The sequence below is a fragment of the Podarcis cretensis genome (assembly GCF_951804945.1).
Source record: "Podarcis cretensis genome assembly, chromosome: 1".
Classification (NCBI taxonomy): domain Eukaryota; kingdom Metazoa; phylum Chordata; class Lepidosauria; order Squamata; family Lacertidae; genus Podarcis; species Podarcis cretensis.
The window spans coordinates 47,308,446-47,323,752 of NC_137170.1; the positions used below are offsets into that span (position 1 = coordinate 47,308,446).

Below are 15,307 nucleotides of genomic sequence, written 5' to 3' on the forward strand. Positions count from 1 at the left end.
CTGAAGTGGCGCAGTCCCAGGGACCTGAATGCACAGATTGGCTCTGGGTATTGGTTTCTTCAAGTGTTACGCACTGTACTTCTGAATAGCACTGTGTCCAGTGAACAATTCTTTCCCATTCATTCTGCTCTTTAGCATATATACTTGAAATATATTCATTATCCGACGGGGTGTGTGTGTCATTCCTTTGTTGCATCACCTTACTTTGGTACAGTTCTCTTAATAAATGCTGTATCTCATGGCAAACAGTTGAGGGTTAATTTCACACAGTACTGCACATAACCCCTTTCCTCTCTCCCCCCTCCCCCTCCCCTGGCAACCTTTCACTTTAGCTTTGAGTTATGACTCTTCTACACTAATGAGGTAAACAACATAACTCATTGTGGGTCCCGCTATTTCCTTTATAATCAAATGGTTAGAACCTTCTGTGGTTGCCCTATAAGGCACTGAATTGTGAGGCAACTCAGGAGAACAAAGAAGATAAAAAACAACAACCATGCATGCATTCTCACGTATCTGGTGCCCATGTCAAAACTGAGGAGATCCTTGCAAGAGTAAGAAATGACTGTCTTCCTGGACTTGCCTTCTAAACTTCTGTTTGCAGAAGAATTTAAAAAAGAACACCATACTTCTTTTGGGAAATTATATTGCAGTGGCTAGGCTCAACACATCCCTTTCCTGTTCCAAATTCAGTAGACTCTGCTTTTGAAGATAACACGAGGTTACTTCAGATTAACAAGATTGTGTAGTAGGACTGCTTGTTAGCATACAGTCTCATCAATTAGGAAAGGAAAAGCAGATTTTTATGTAGGGCATTTCCCATCCCTGTTGTGCCTCTTTCTACTGTAGCTGCTAGGGGTTATCTGCCCAATCAGCTTTTTGAGTTTGAAAGCTTTATGCCTGGTTTGAAACAGGGACAGGCGATTGAGGGGTTGTTTCTCTCCCCCCCTCCCCCCTTCCATTTTTTTCTCAGGATGTTAAGTATAAGGTGTTCAGCTACAGAAACAAAACAAAAAAAGCCCACCCCACAATGCATCATTGCAGCCATGACTATTTACATTAACTGGAACAATTGCTGCTTGCCCCAAGTCGGCTGGTAAGTATCCTGGCACCCTACTTTAACATGTGCTGCATCTGCGTCCCTCCCCCCATTGCCATTATTCTCCTCCTCTAGATCAATGCTTTTAAGCTGCCAGTTGCTGCTGCTGTTCTGACCAGGGAACTTTTGCCTCCCCAACCTTAAAAAGACAGCCACTCTCAGTTTGAGTGACCTAATTCTTCGTTGATGGATAATGTTGTAGAAGAATGTAACTCTCCGTGGTGCAAAGCTATATAAATGGCACTTTCAAAGTGAGAAGGAGATTGCCAAATGCCCCTTATTTTAAAGACAGCCGGTCTTTTCACAAGGGATGTTGTCTTTGTTCCGGAGTGATATCCTTATAGCACTTAATATGAGCCCCTTATTTCAGGTTTTAGATGCAATACAACACTGAAGAGAACTGAAACTGTGTCTCTGCAGTGACAGGTATTTCTGAACTTTTGATCTCACAACCCTGAAGAAGAGAGAAGAGGTGGAGGGAGAAACTTTGCAATGCCTTTTTGCCCATTTCATTCCACTTCATGTGTCACTTTGAGCTAATCAAGTGGGAAAGCTCATAGTGAATGAATCAGCTGTTGGTTTCCACATCGCCTGAAACATATAAGCTTCCTCTAAAGAGTGCCTGGTGTTCCTTCAGTCACAGGTGGCACTCAGAGGCCACTCCTAAACAAATGTTTTCCCTAGAGCTGACTTCTCCAACCAAGTGCCCTATGGGTGTTTTGTTGTGGCAAATGGGGTAGGACAGAGCAGTGGCAGCGCCCCACCGGATGTGTTGTAACCAGCATGTTAGCTGGGACTCATGGGAGTTGTAGTCCAAAACCTCTGGAGGGTACCAGGCTGGGGAAGGCTGTTCTCGAGCAAGTATGAGTATGAGCTTCCATTCATCTCTGGAATGAGCCACTGTTGCCACTATCAACATTTTCTTAGTATTTAATAAAACAAGTAGGTCATATGGAACAAAAGCAGGGTAAATTAACTTATATTTTAAAAGTAGCTGCCTTGACATTACTTGTAACCCTGTAGTTGTCAGATTGAATAAAGGACTGGATTCCTCTGTCTTAATTATACTGCAGGAGGAAGGTATGTAGGGAATGTCATTTCCTCATATCTATCACAGTAGTATGAAGAGTTCCACTCTCTGAAGATGCCATTAAGGGTACAGTGGTGCCTTGGTTCCCAAACGGCTTGGCTCCTGAACAAATCGGCTCCTGAACGTCGCAAACCAGTTTGCGAACTCTTTTTGGAAGCTGAACGTCCAATGTGGCTTCCGTTGGAAGCTCCTGCAGCCAATCGGCAGCCGCGGTTTCATTTTTGAATGGTTTCAGAAGTCGAACGGACTCCAGGAATGAATACAGTTCAAGAACCAAGGTACCACTGTATACCTACACAAAAATATTTTTGCAGAATCTATTATAGACATGCATACAGTGTTACCTTGTTTTAAGAACAGTCCTGTTTAAGAATGATTCAGTTGGTAAACTCTGCAAAACCGGAAATAGTATCCCAGTTTGAGAACTTGACCTCGGTCTAAGAACGGAATCTGAATGGTGAAAGGACACCGGTGGCAGGAGGCCTCGGTTTAAGAACGGTTTCGGTTTAAGAAGGGACTTCCGGAACGGATTAAGTTCATAAACTGAGGCACCACTGTACTGTGAAAAATTGGTGGATCTGACTTGGTGCTGTGTGCTGGATCATGCTCCTCTTTGTCCCTGTTAACATCTCACCTTTTCTATATATTAAGAGGTACTGCGACCATGTTTTCAATGAGATGGTGAGCTTGTTTCTGGCCTGTACCACTTCAGGCTGCAAGTGCTGGCTTATGTGGCTGAATACTCTTCCAAACACACAAATAAAAACCACTGCCCATCGAAAACTAGATTCAAAGATGAGCCTTGGCTACATGCTAGTTTTCTAAGTTATATATAAATATATATATATTTAAAAATTGTCTGGGGAGCTCTTAGTAATGTGGTCACCTAGTTGCAGTGTAAAGTGGTGCAGGTCTTAAATTTATCAGCCCAGTGGTAAAACTTGGTGTGACATTGCATTGTAGCTGCCATTTGCCCCACTGGGGTAAATGCATAGATATCACATGGATTCTGGTAAGTGTCCACCCCCACTCTACAAATACCCAAGAGGGAGGGTGAATTTACTTGGAAGGAAGCACAGTGGGGAAGTTCTGCTGCTTGATCAGAACTTCTGGATCACTTTTGGTTGGTTCCTGAAAAAAGGCTTGAGTTTCCTCCAAAGTCTCACATGCAAGTCTGTACACTACTGCTCTCCCAGTCAAGCACAGCATCATCAAATGGTGCATCTAGGTGGCAAGTGCATTCTTCCCTTGCTCCTTCTTTGCCACAGCGGGTTGTTGAGTCATTCAGCTATGAATTTATAGAAACTCCCCAGGGGAATGGTAGGGATTTCTCTCTGGCCCGCAAACACCACTGAACTCAATTTAGGAATATAGTTGTGATGAAGAAACAACATTTGTAATCCCTGCAATTAAAGTAGTCTGGAAGAGCCCTAGGACTTAATGCAGATTAAAATAGCATAGCATTCTTGAGCTCTCTTTTCATACAATTTTTAGATGATATAAAGTGGGATTCCCCCCTCCCCCCTCAACAGACTTCATGCTTATGGGCTTAAGTGAATATTCTCAAAGCTGTGATAGGGCCCTTCAGAAGTCATAGCAAAAAGGCGAGTCCTTGCATTTCCTCTGTGGGTTGACCACATATTTTCTGTGGAGTCTGAATGTCTTCTGTAACTATGTGGTAAACATACCAAGCGAACATAGTCAACTGTGGTTCTCCAGTTTTTTTGTTTTTAAACCATGTCCACAAAACATTATAGAAGGGGCCCATGGTTGAATAATTATAATGTGCCGTGTTGCTGGCAAGGAGCATATGAACTGGGTCAGTTACTGACTATTGTCCCAATAATACAAGGAAATTTGTGACAAAGCACAGGTTGATAAATATGGGGCAGAACTCCTAGCAGCTTAGTTCCCACCCACCAGATGGGAGCGCAAGATGCCTCTGACTGTGGACCTGAAGACCATGTTCTGCAACCACTTCTCTTCCTAGTATTCAAGGGAAACCAGTGTAGTTCAGTTCACCACAGCCCATTTCCTTTCTTATAGAAATGTTCTTAAATATTTTTTTTTAAGCCTGTGCAGACCAGAGAGGACATACAGTTGGTGGAGTTCCTCACCTTTGAAGAATCCCCAGATGGAGAACAAAATATTTTTTTATTCTTCTTATGATTTATTAAATAGCCTCCTTACCCTAGGGTAGAAGTTTAAAGCTCACTTGCAGTAGCTTGATACAGTTGATTCCATAGAGGTTGCGACTTCTAACCTGTTTGTGAATCACTCCAGAGTTTGTCAGCCTTGAGAGGAGGAAGGGTGGGCCAGCCAAATTGCATGCAAAGCTCTCTTGTCAGGAAGTGTGGGTGCTTCAGAATGAAAGCTACAGTTAGATTTGCAAAATTTGACACCCCTGTCTCCATTTGCTTATGGTGAACTTGAGAGAGAGAGAGAGAGAGAGAGAGAGAGAGAGATTTATTAAGAGTTAAAAAAATCATTACGCTCGTTATCATTGTCCATATTGGAAAATACATATTTCTTTAGAAACTTGCCAATAGTTCCATTTGTTTTACTTGGTTCCCATATCTGGGTCATTCTTTCACATTGCAGCTATTTAGCATGGTCACATTAATTGTGAATCACCACCGGCAGCGTCCAACATGCTGAAATAATCTCCACAATATTTTATGTGTGTTTTTGCAACTATTTCACATATAGCAATTTTGACAGCCATGCTATCTAATATTCACAGTCGGCAGCAGCTTGAGGATGGTGGGGAGGTCACCACAGAGTTGTGTGCAGGTGTGTGTGGTGAACCTCTCTCAATAAATTTGATTCTTCATGGTGGCATCGTTTAGCACTAACTTCTCCTCAGGGAATGGAAAGGGATTTTTTTTTAAAGCAAAGTTGGCCGGTGCAGTCAAATCTTATTCAGTGGTGGGCTGTATATGCATGTGTGGTGGCTATGCCCAGTTAGGAAATCGTTCTGAGATAATAGAATCTAATATTCCCACAGAAACTCTTGTATGAGTTTCTGTTATATAGCCTAATGTTCTAGGAAAGTACCAGGATCTTAAATGCCATGAAAAAACCAATTTCTTTCTCACTAATGGCAGCAAAACTAAGAGCCTAGTCCTATGCTTTACTGAGCAGCTATGATCATCCCCCAGTGATTTCAGAGCCCAGGCAGGTTCATATGGGACAATACGGTTCTTCAGATCACCTGGACCTATGCCATATAGGGCTTTATAGGTGATATTTATTTATTTAATTTATATACCACCCTTCATGGAACACGGGGGGCCTTGTGGGTTAAACCACAGAGCCTAGGACTTGCCGATCAGAAGGTCGGCGGTTCAAATCCCCGCGACGGGGTGAGCTCCCGTTGCTCGGTCCCTGCTCCTGCCAACCTAGCAGTTCGAAAGCATGAAGTGCAAGTAGATAAATAGGTACCGCTCTGGCGGGAAGGTAAACAGTGTTTCTGTGTGCTGCTCTGGTTCTCCAGAAGCGGCTTAGTCATGCTGGCCACATGACCCGGAATCTGTACGTCGGCTCCCTCGGCCAATAAAGCGAGATGAGCGCTGCAACCCCAGAGTCGACCACGACTGGACCTAATGGTCAGGGGTCCCTTTACCTTATATCACCCTTCATCTGAGGATCACAGGGTGGTTTATACAGGGTGATTTTCAGAATAAAAACAAAAAAAGTAACACAACAACAAACAAAACAGCAACCCCTCTCCTAGTTTAAAAAGCCATAGGTTGTTTAATTAGCCAAAGGCCTGAGAGAAGAGGAATGTTTTCACCTGGTGCCTAATGATGTGTAATGAAGGTGCCAGGTGAGCATCCCTGGGGAGAGCATTCCACAAATGGGAAATGAGCATTTCACTGCAGGAAAAAGGCCCTTTCTTGTGTTGCCACCTTCTGGACCTCTCATGGAGGAGGCACACGAAGAAGAGCCTCAGATGGTGATCACAGGGTCTGGGTTGGTTCATATGGGGAGAGGCGGTCCTTGAGGTATTGTGGTCCTGAGTCATTTACAGCTTTATAGGTCAAAACTAGCACTTTGAATTGGGCCTGGAAAGTAATGGGCAGCCAGTGCAGTCAGGCCAGGATCGGTGTTATATGCTCAAAACATCTTGCCAAATTCTGCACCTGCTGAAGTTTCTGATCCATCTTCAGAGGCGGCCCCATGTTTAACACATTGCAGTAAACTAACCTAGAGGTTACCAGAGCATAGATAACAGAAGTTAGGCTATCCTTGTCCAGATAGGGGTGCAGCTGGGCCACCAGCCAAAGCTGATGGAAGGCAACTGCACATTACAGAGGACACCTGAGCCTCAAGTGACAGCAAAGGATCCTGATGTACCCCAAGCTGCGTACCCGCTCCTTCAGAGGGAGTATAACCCCATCAACAGCAGGCAATCTCCCATCCATCCTGTTTAGGGAATCACCCACTAACAGTGCTTCAGTCTTATCTGGATCGAGCGCTTTGAACTGTGCTTGGAAACAGCCAATGCTGTAGCTAGATTTATTATACAGGTTATTTCCAAGCTAAATTCAACATTCTGCTGCTGAAATATAAATTCCTATGTGGTTTTGACCTGAGATGCCATGTAGGAATGGAAGAGAAATTTGTGTGGCCTGCATTTTAAAGCACATCAACCTAAGCCCCCTCCTCACAGTCGGAGCTAAGTTGGGTAAAGACTCCAGAGACAACATTTTTAGAACCAGGAAAATTTGCTTGATACTACAGCATTACTATTTGCATGCCAGGAAAATAGCTTTCCAACCCCCTGCCCCCAGCCCCTTAAATATTTTAAGTTGGAAATATTTTAATGTGTTGATCCGGTAAAGTCTGCCCTGAAATCTTTATTGTGAAAGGTGCTAGCAAAACCCATAGTTGTTCATTCCACTCCTCCTTTCTGAAATGATACCCAAAGGTAGGATGCAAGCAAAGGTTGCCTTCAGGCCAAAAGAGCTGCTTCCTCTTGCTTAATTATAAATTTAGCCCTGTGTGGGTCACCCGACAGAGACAGATCTAAGAACTAACTCCTGCAAAAAGAAAGAAAGGAAAACCACAAAATCCCGCCAGTACCAGCTCTGTCCTTTCATCTGCTGCTGGGACTATGACCCCCAAGAGCATCAACCATATTATCAAAGCCACATTCACTAGAGCATTCTTCAGTGCCTGTCAGCGATGCTCCTGTGGCACGCCCATGAGCCAAGCAGTTCACCCTCTAAGTGAGAAAATGAATGGACATGAATAATAGGGTATTAGAAATGGAAATGTCCAAGTGGAGCACTTTTCAGGCTCCCCAGGGGGTTCTGTCTCTGACCTTAAGATTGCCATGCTTAAACAGAAAGGCTTAGAAGAGAATTAGACTGAGAAGGTGCCCAATTAGAGTTGGCTTACAATTTTGCTACTGTATCTCTTGGTCTAAATAAGGGCTATAAAAAGTAATTGTCCCCCACGTGATAGCTGCTTTTGTGCTTTGATGTTTCAGCAAACGCAGAACCCTGCTAGGTTCCATGCTTTTTTGGGGAAATCGTTAAATCTTACCTTGTTAACCTAGTTTTTGCTCCCATGCACCTCCACCCATGTGTACTTATTGGCTCTTGCAGTCTCTTATCTATTGCAGCTCATGCTACAATTAACAGGTTCTTCTTCAGTGCCCTGCAGGACTCATTTGTCTTTTGTACTGGCCAAAAGCAGAAGAACATAAAGTCTAGACTATATTATAATACTATATTATGTCTCTTCATTGATTTATTTTAAATGTCATATTTTTTTCTTGCTAATTTTGTGAACTGTTTGTCACACTGTTGCTACTATTGTTAGTATACAGTGTTCCAGATCAGTACACAAGGTTAGTTTGCTAAAAGGCTACCTTTTTACATATTACCATTTTCTCTTGGTTGTTATGAATTTCTAATACCTATTAGGCATACTTGCAGCAAACTAACCGATTTTCAACGCACAGTCTACAAACTTGTTGGGATTCTTTTTTTGAGTTGTCATGCCGTAACTCTGGATTCTGCAAAATGCAGCAACAAACTCATTTCTCCTGCAGAGGAAAACAAAACCTAAGCCGTGTCTGCATTAAACTTCAGAAATTCACATCTGTGAGCCCATCTTGACATCATGCTCCCCAGGCAAGCCTCCTCTGGTGCCACTTAGCATGTCGCAACTGCTGCTTGCCAATGTTCTCCCAAGTAAATCTTACAGTAAGAAGACTGTCTTCTCATGCCTACTCAGAAATAAACTCTGCTAGCTTTCTTTAGCAAACTTAGACTTTGTTCACACTCCCATTCGCTGTACACTCACTGCGTTTCCAGTGCTGGGTTTTTAATCAGTGTTCACAAGGCGTTATCCAAAATGCATATGTATGCTGTACATTGTTATAAAATACTACTGTTTAATGCATTGTTTATCAAACCAACTTCACATCAGTTGCAGTCCTTAAGCTGTCCGTAATTCATCTCTAGCCAAGGTGTGAGTACCTTTGCGTAGGGTAAAGACATCTCTGCCCATCAATGTTCCCTGGTGTGTACACACACACAAAAACAAATCAAACATTAAGGAAGGTATGTTGATGTGAACAGGTGGCGGGGCGGGGGGAGCTGTGAAACACACCAGGGGGGGAAATGACTTCACTACACTCCAAGGCAGTAATGTGAACACACCCTGTGTCTACATGAGATTTGCATTCAAATGTGCATGCTGTAAATCAACCTGCTATGAGCTGTTCTGGATTCATACCATTGTGCAGCTGAGTGGTGTTAGGGATGCTGTGGACCCATCGCTATCATGATTAATGTGCCGCATGAATTTGGGACCACTCCTGGTGCTGGGGCATCTAGCATTACACTTGCTACATCCAGTGACATCCAACTATGGAAAGATGCTAAGGAGTTTTGCAAGGCTCTAGTTGGCTATAATTCTGAAGAGGTGCTAAGAGGTTGCCTTCAAAGACAAGATGTAATGAAGTGTAATTCCAGAGGTGAAGAAAGAGTGAGATTCTAGCAAGGCTAATGATGATTTGACAGTGAAACAAAATTGTGTGTGTTTTAATTGTTGTTTTCGTTCCTTCTAACCCTCAGGATTAGCACCAGGTCAGCTCTACACGTATCCTGCTCGTTGTTGGCGCAAAAAGAGACGTTTGCATCCTCCTGAAGACTCCAGGCTGAAGTTACTGGAGATTAAACCTGGTAGGTATTCCTCTCGATGTAATTTCATGACTCTGGCAGGCACAACCTCAGGGCTTTTGAACTTTCCTTTCTGTCTTTGCCTATGTCCTGTTTGCAAGCAGAGAATTTTGCTAAAATCCATTGTGTTTTTTAAAAGGAAAAACCCATTCATTCTGAATTTAAGTGCGGCTGTAATTTATACTAGTCTTGAAAGACCAACATTGGTTCCCAGTACATTTCTGAGCACAATTCAAAGTGTTGGTGCTGACCTTTAAAGCCCTAAACGGCCTCGGCCCAGTATACCTGAAGGAGCATCTTCACCCCCAGCATTCAGCCCAGACACTGAGGTCCAGTGCCGAGGGCCTTCTGGTGGTTCCCTCACTGCGAGAAGTGAGGTTACAGGGAACCAGGCCGAGGGCCTTCTTGGTAGTGGCGGCTGCCCTGTGGAACACCTTCCCATCAGATGTCAAAGAAATAAACAACTAGAAGACATCTGAAGGCAACCCTGTTTAGGGAAGTTTTTAATGACTGATGTTTTAATGTATCTTTAATATTTTGTTGGAAGCCGCCCAGAGTGGCTGGGGAAACCCAGCCAGATGGGTGGGGTAGAAACATTCTTATTATTGTTGTTATCATCATCATCAACAACTTCTTCTTCTTCTTCTTCTTCTTCTTCTTCTTCTTCTTATTATTATTATTATTATTATTATTATCATCATCATCATACTGTGGGAAACTGCAGTATTTATGTTGGGGCCAAGTGTTTTTCTCAATTTTAACACTTGACGTTTCGTAGGGAAATGTATCTCTTGAGTGTTATGTCTCATGATGGCATATTCTAATAAATGTTTGCTAAGGCTCCATTCATCCATTACAGCCATAGCATGGTTGTCTGTGAAACAACTGTGGGAGCAATTCCATATGGGAAAATATTTTTGTGTGTTGTAGTTTCCTGCATAGTTCAGCAGATAATCACAACCACCTGAAAAAAGTAGTCATGCAGCCCTTGCAATGCAATGTGTAGGAAACCCTTCAATAATGTGTGTGTGTGTGCTTATATGCATGGTGTGTCACAAGGAATCATGGGAACTGTAGTTGTCACTGCACTGAAGGCAATCCAGGACAGTGACACACCTTGAATGTAGATTGTAAACCTGAGGACAAGTACCGTCCCAGTGTTGACATTTGTAAATGATATAAAAATGCTTCAAACAAATACTTAAGTAAATAAAACAATATAAATGCGTATGTATGCGTTCCTTTATATTTCCAGCTTTGCTGTTTTCTGATTTCCTCCTCATTGCCAAGCTATTAAGAAATGAAGAAGGGAAAACCCTTGTGCTTCTTTATTGTTAGCAGTTAAAGCACTAGCAGTTTCTAGTGCTTAAATATTCATCAGAAGGAGGGTGTTCTCATACTGTTCAGTTTTGGAGAGGAGGAGCATCTGGATGTCTAATTGTATCTTTACTTGCATGATTTACTCTTGATAAAATCCCACAAAAGTGGCAGCCTCTTCTGGGCAAACAGGAAGACTCCAATCCCTATTGCAAGCCACATAGAACTAAACTGGTGTGTGTGTTGGTATGTGTTTTGTGTGTGTTTTCTCGTTTGTTCAGATTCCATTTTTTTCACCAGAGAGAGAAGACCCAGTGGTAAAGAATAGGTCTTCTATGTTTGAACCATTGCAAAATTGGGCATATTTGGATCTTAATTTGGCTTAATCACATTTGGCTTCATCACAGAAAGTAGCCAGATGGTCAATAATGGAAACCAAACTAAAGTCTGTTTAGGATACTAACTGAGATGTGTAATAAATCTAACCGCAGCAATCCTAATATCTAATCTATCTATAGTATGCTCAACACTTAGTCATGTCTCAGCCACAAAAAAATAAAGTATTTAATGAATAAACCCAAAAGCCTTTTTTCATATTAGCATGTTTCTACAACTCCTCCCTCCAGCCATACAGTAGAAAATGGGAAATCTCTCTGAAACCAAATGTCATTGTCCAGCACCGCACAATTTAATTTATGTGTCTGTCTGTACGTACTCATTTAACAGTAATTATGGACTCTTTTATCTACTGTGATCAAATGCTAAGTAGCTGTTTTCGAGTGCCCTTTGACTATGGTATCCTGGGAGGGTTGTTCACTCTGATGCTGTAAGATAACATGATCAAGAGTCTGGTGATGTTAATTCTTGTCTGAAAAGAAAACCCAACAGAGTCATATTAAACATTTATTTATTATGGCAGAAACAATGTCTAAGTTCATCTGCAGTATCAACTTGAAATAGTGATTTAGTCACATTGTGTTCTATAAAGTATTTAGGAATTACAAATAGTTATCTGTGAAAAATCAAGGAAAGGTTTTTGGAGGAGAGAATGTGTCAGAAGAACATTGTGGCAGCATACCACAACAACCCACAGTAAATTTTCTGCAGCATGCTCAGCTTTTTTGATAACCTTGTGGGAAAATACTGATATATCTGAGAATCCACAAAGCTGGGGGGGGGGGAGCAAAGGGGAGGAATTGTCCCAAGGGAGTTTCCCTATTGCCCTCCTCACTCTCCAAGAGGAGGTTGCAAGTTTTTGCAAGATTAAAGGTGTTAGCTGCAGGTCTGAAAAGTCAGCTAATCTGCAATTCATAGCCCTTTTTAGATGCAAGGAGAGCATTTCTTAAACTTTTAGTAATTGAAGCATACATTCTTCTGAATTTAAATTCAAATTTTCCATCTGAAGAAGTTTATGTGGAGAGTATGTAAAAGCAAGAATTATTTCTCCTCAGAAGACTCCATAAAGATTTGTTTCTGCATGAGTCACTAATCTGGGCTTGCCTCTTGATTGGAAACAGGCAAGTCCAGAGCAGTAAATCTTGCAAAGATACGACAGGCAGCCTCTTCTGTGGGTGGATGACTTGGCCAAGGACACAATCTGAGTAAATATGCCAGAGCTCTGAACACCAAACCAAGGCTCCTTTTCTTTGACCAGACAGATGACTTGCTGAACATTGCTACTATCCCTCAACCCCATATTGGCAGACACAAAAGGAAAAACTAATCCAGGCAACCTCACATAGCGTTACCACTCCACATAATGCATCTTTCACTTATTGGATTTGGCGCTGAACGTGTGATGATAGCCACTACAAATTCAATCCTATACACATCTACTCAGAAGGAAGTTCCTCTGAGTTATTCCCAGATAGGTGTGTGTGGATATCCACCTTAGTTAGATGGCTAAAAAACAACAAACCAGGTATTTGGAAAAGAAGTCTATCAACTAGCTACTGGGCCTGGGTCAAGTGGGGATGTTTTAGGAATTCATTGGGTTTTTGTACTCCAGTATGAACCACAGTTTCTGGAGTAATGTGCAGATTGGAACATAGCTATCCCTCAAATTTTACAGTATGCTTCTTTGAATGTTGCAACATGTATTTTGACATGGAATACTTTCAAAATATTTTATTTCAGTCTGTCTTTAAATATGAATTTTTAAAATAAAACCACAGATGATTGTGGGAATGAGGCAGAATGGATTTAAGAGGGATCATATGTGAAAGGAACTTGGTCTGCTTTTGACCATTAAATGCTCCTTAGAGCTTAGGACCAGGATATTTGACAGACGACCTACCTCCATATTTGACAGACGACCTACCTACCCATATTTGACAGACGACCTACCTACCCATACTTGAAGACCTTCGGTGGGGAGCTTGCTTTGGGTGCACTCATCAAAAATTGTGAGCCAAATGCCTACCACAGAGAGGACCTTCTCAGTGGTGCCCCCCCCCCAATTCTGGAGTGCTTTCCTCAAAGAGGTTTACAGATATGCGTTTACTTGGAATGCCCCAGCTCTCCCACCTCCAATTTAGAGAGGTGGGAAAGCACAAAAACACAACATGATGGGCATGATGAGCCAGCCCTCTGCCTCTGTGGTGGAACGCAGACTGTGTCCTGAGGGGCATGGACTGAATGTGATTCCTCTGCACAGCCCATTGCCCAACATTCCAGCATGCCTGTGCTCTATTAAAGTCTCAAGTGCACGTGCACCCATTGAATATCTATTGATTTACAGTGCCTGGTAATATGAACGTGTGATTTATTTAGGACCCACAAAGGAGTATTGATTTTTTTCTCAAACCTTTTTGACCTTAAAAAAAAAAAAAAAGGCAATGCGGCCTGTGTGGTCTTTATGTAAAGTGACCAGTGGCACAAGGTACTGATCTTTACATTTAGGCTTGCCTTCCTCCTTTTTTGATATTTCTCTCAGTCCCCCCCCCCCCCCAGCCACCTCACTGTATCCTAAGCTGTGAGCCAACCTCACTCCTCCCAGCTATCCAGTTAACTTTTCCTTGGGTGCTCGGAGAAGTGGGTTTGCGAGCCCTGTTTTCCCTGCTTTTGGCTGCTCAAACAAAACATACCGTACATAAATTCTGGTTTGAAGGCAGTTCCCTTCTCTTCAGCTCCCCCCCCCCCAATCTTTCAGGCAGTCTATTTCCTCCTCTTCCCTTCTAGTTCCCCCTGTGTTTGTTCAAACGTTTTGAAGAGGGGTTTTTGATTTTAGAAATTAGAATAGAACGTATCGTTGCAATTCTATTCTAATGGGGCGGAGGAGGAAGAAAGAGGATAACATTCATGAACAGAATAATGCTAGAAAAGAACCAGCACCTGTTTCTTATTAAGAAGCAGTGCTGAACATAGATGCTGGAACCAGGGAGAGCTAAAGACCAGGCGTTGGGAGAGACGAAGAGTTGCTTGACTGTCCCTCTCCCCTTTCTGAGTCCTTCATGCGTCACTGTGGAGTTTGAACTGCCCATGGCTTAGTTCATTCCTGAGAGATAGCAGGTGGCCTTCAGCAGAGAGGGATTCTAATCTGAGGAAGCAAAATACTTTGTACGTGGTTTCAACTGCCTGACTGATGTCCTTCATTCCGTGTTACTGTCCTTAACTGTTTACAGGAGTAGCATTTTCACCAACACACCATTTTGGGGTGTGGGGGGAAAGGAGAGGGCAATCTCATTTTTTCTTTCTTTCTTGTCAGTGAGTGTAATATGGCATCTGGGTTTATGTGTGTGTAAGGTTAGCCCTGCTTACATGCAGATCTCTGTTTGCATTCCTGTGTTCAGCTCGGCTTCTGTAATCACATTTGTTTTACTGGGCAAAAGGTCTTTTCAATGGCTTGTTGACTCAGGAGGAGACTTGGGAAGCAAAGAAGGGCTGCCAAGGTTTTTGTTATCGCAGAGACAGCTTGAAAAAACACAACTCTCCCCAACTAATAATCTTCCCTCTTTTTATCAGGTGTTAGAAGGTGTGTTCTATTGTATGTATGTGTGTATAAGATCCTAGACAACTTCAAATAGCCTTGAAAAGTTTGAGGGTTAATCCTAACAAGTGTTGGGCATACTTCTTTCTTTCATTTCCACCAATCATCACTAGTGATACTTTGGCTTGTGCACATGCCTAGATCTAGTCTTCAGAGGCTCTTCCCCCTTCCAAATCCCAGCTAAGAGGCTCCCTTGGCATCCATGCTCTCCAACTAGGCTGGCCAGATGCAAAAGAGTTCTCTCTCCCTTTCATAGTTCTGTAGAAGAGGGAATATTTCAGCAGATGTACCTTATCAATCAAGCACTAGAGCAAGAATGGAAAGATGGGGGGGGGGGGCTTAAAAAACAACAACAGCTCAGATGAGTTGCTATTCTCCATCACCGCTGTTCTGTCATGCTCACTTTTGTGGAAAACATTTATTTATTTATTTATTTATTTATTTAACACGATCCACGTATCATTTTATTGGGGGGGGCGGATTAGAGTGGGATGCGCGCGTAGAAAAAGTGCAGTACCTTCAATGGATTGAATAGTTGGTTGCAATTCCAGTAATAACTTTCAGTGGAAGATCAATGATTGGGTAGTGCAAGGTATCACCCATCTGGAGGTACC

The 15,307-nt window shown here is 42.5% G+C and overlaps 1 protein-coding gene across 2 annotated transcripts in view; it reads left to right on the forward strand.

The window, feature by feature from the left end:
• Positions 1-15,307, forward strand: part of DPF3 (double PHD fingers 3) — a 182,529-nt gene that overhangs the window by 84,850 nt on the left and 82,372 nt on the right. For both annotated transcript variants that reach the window (XR_013842367.1, XM_079990451.1), the window contains exon 3: positions 9,284-9,391. Coding sequence is in view for 1 of the 2 variants with exons in the window: in XM_079990451.1 (XP_079846577.1) it covers positions 9,284-9,391 (108 nt within the window). In the remaining variant the exon portion in view is untranslated. The remainder of the gene's footprint in view (positions 1-9,283; positions 9,392-15,307) is intronic.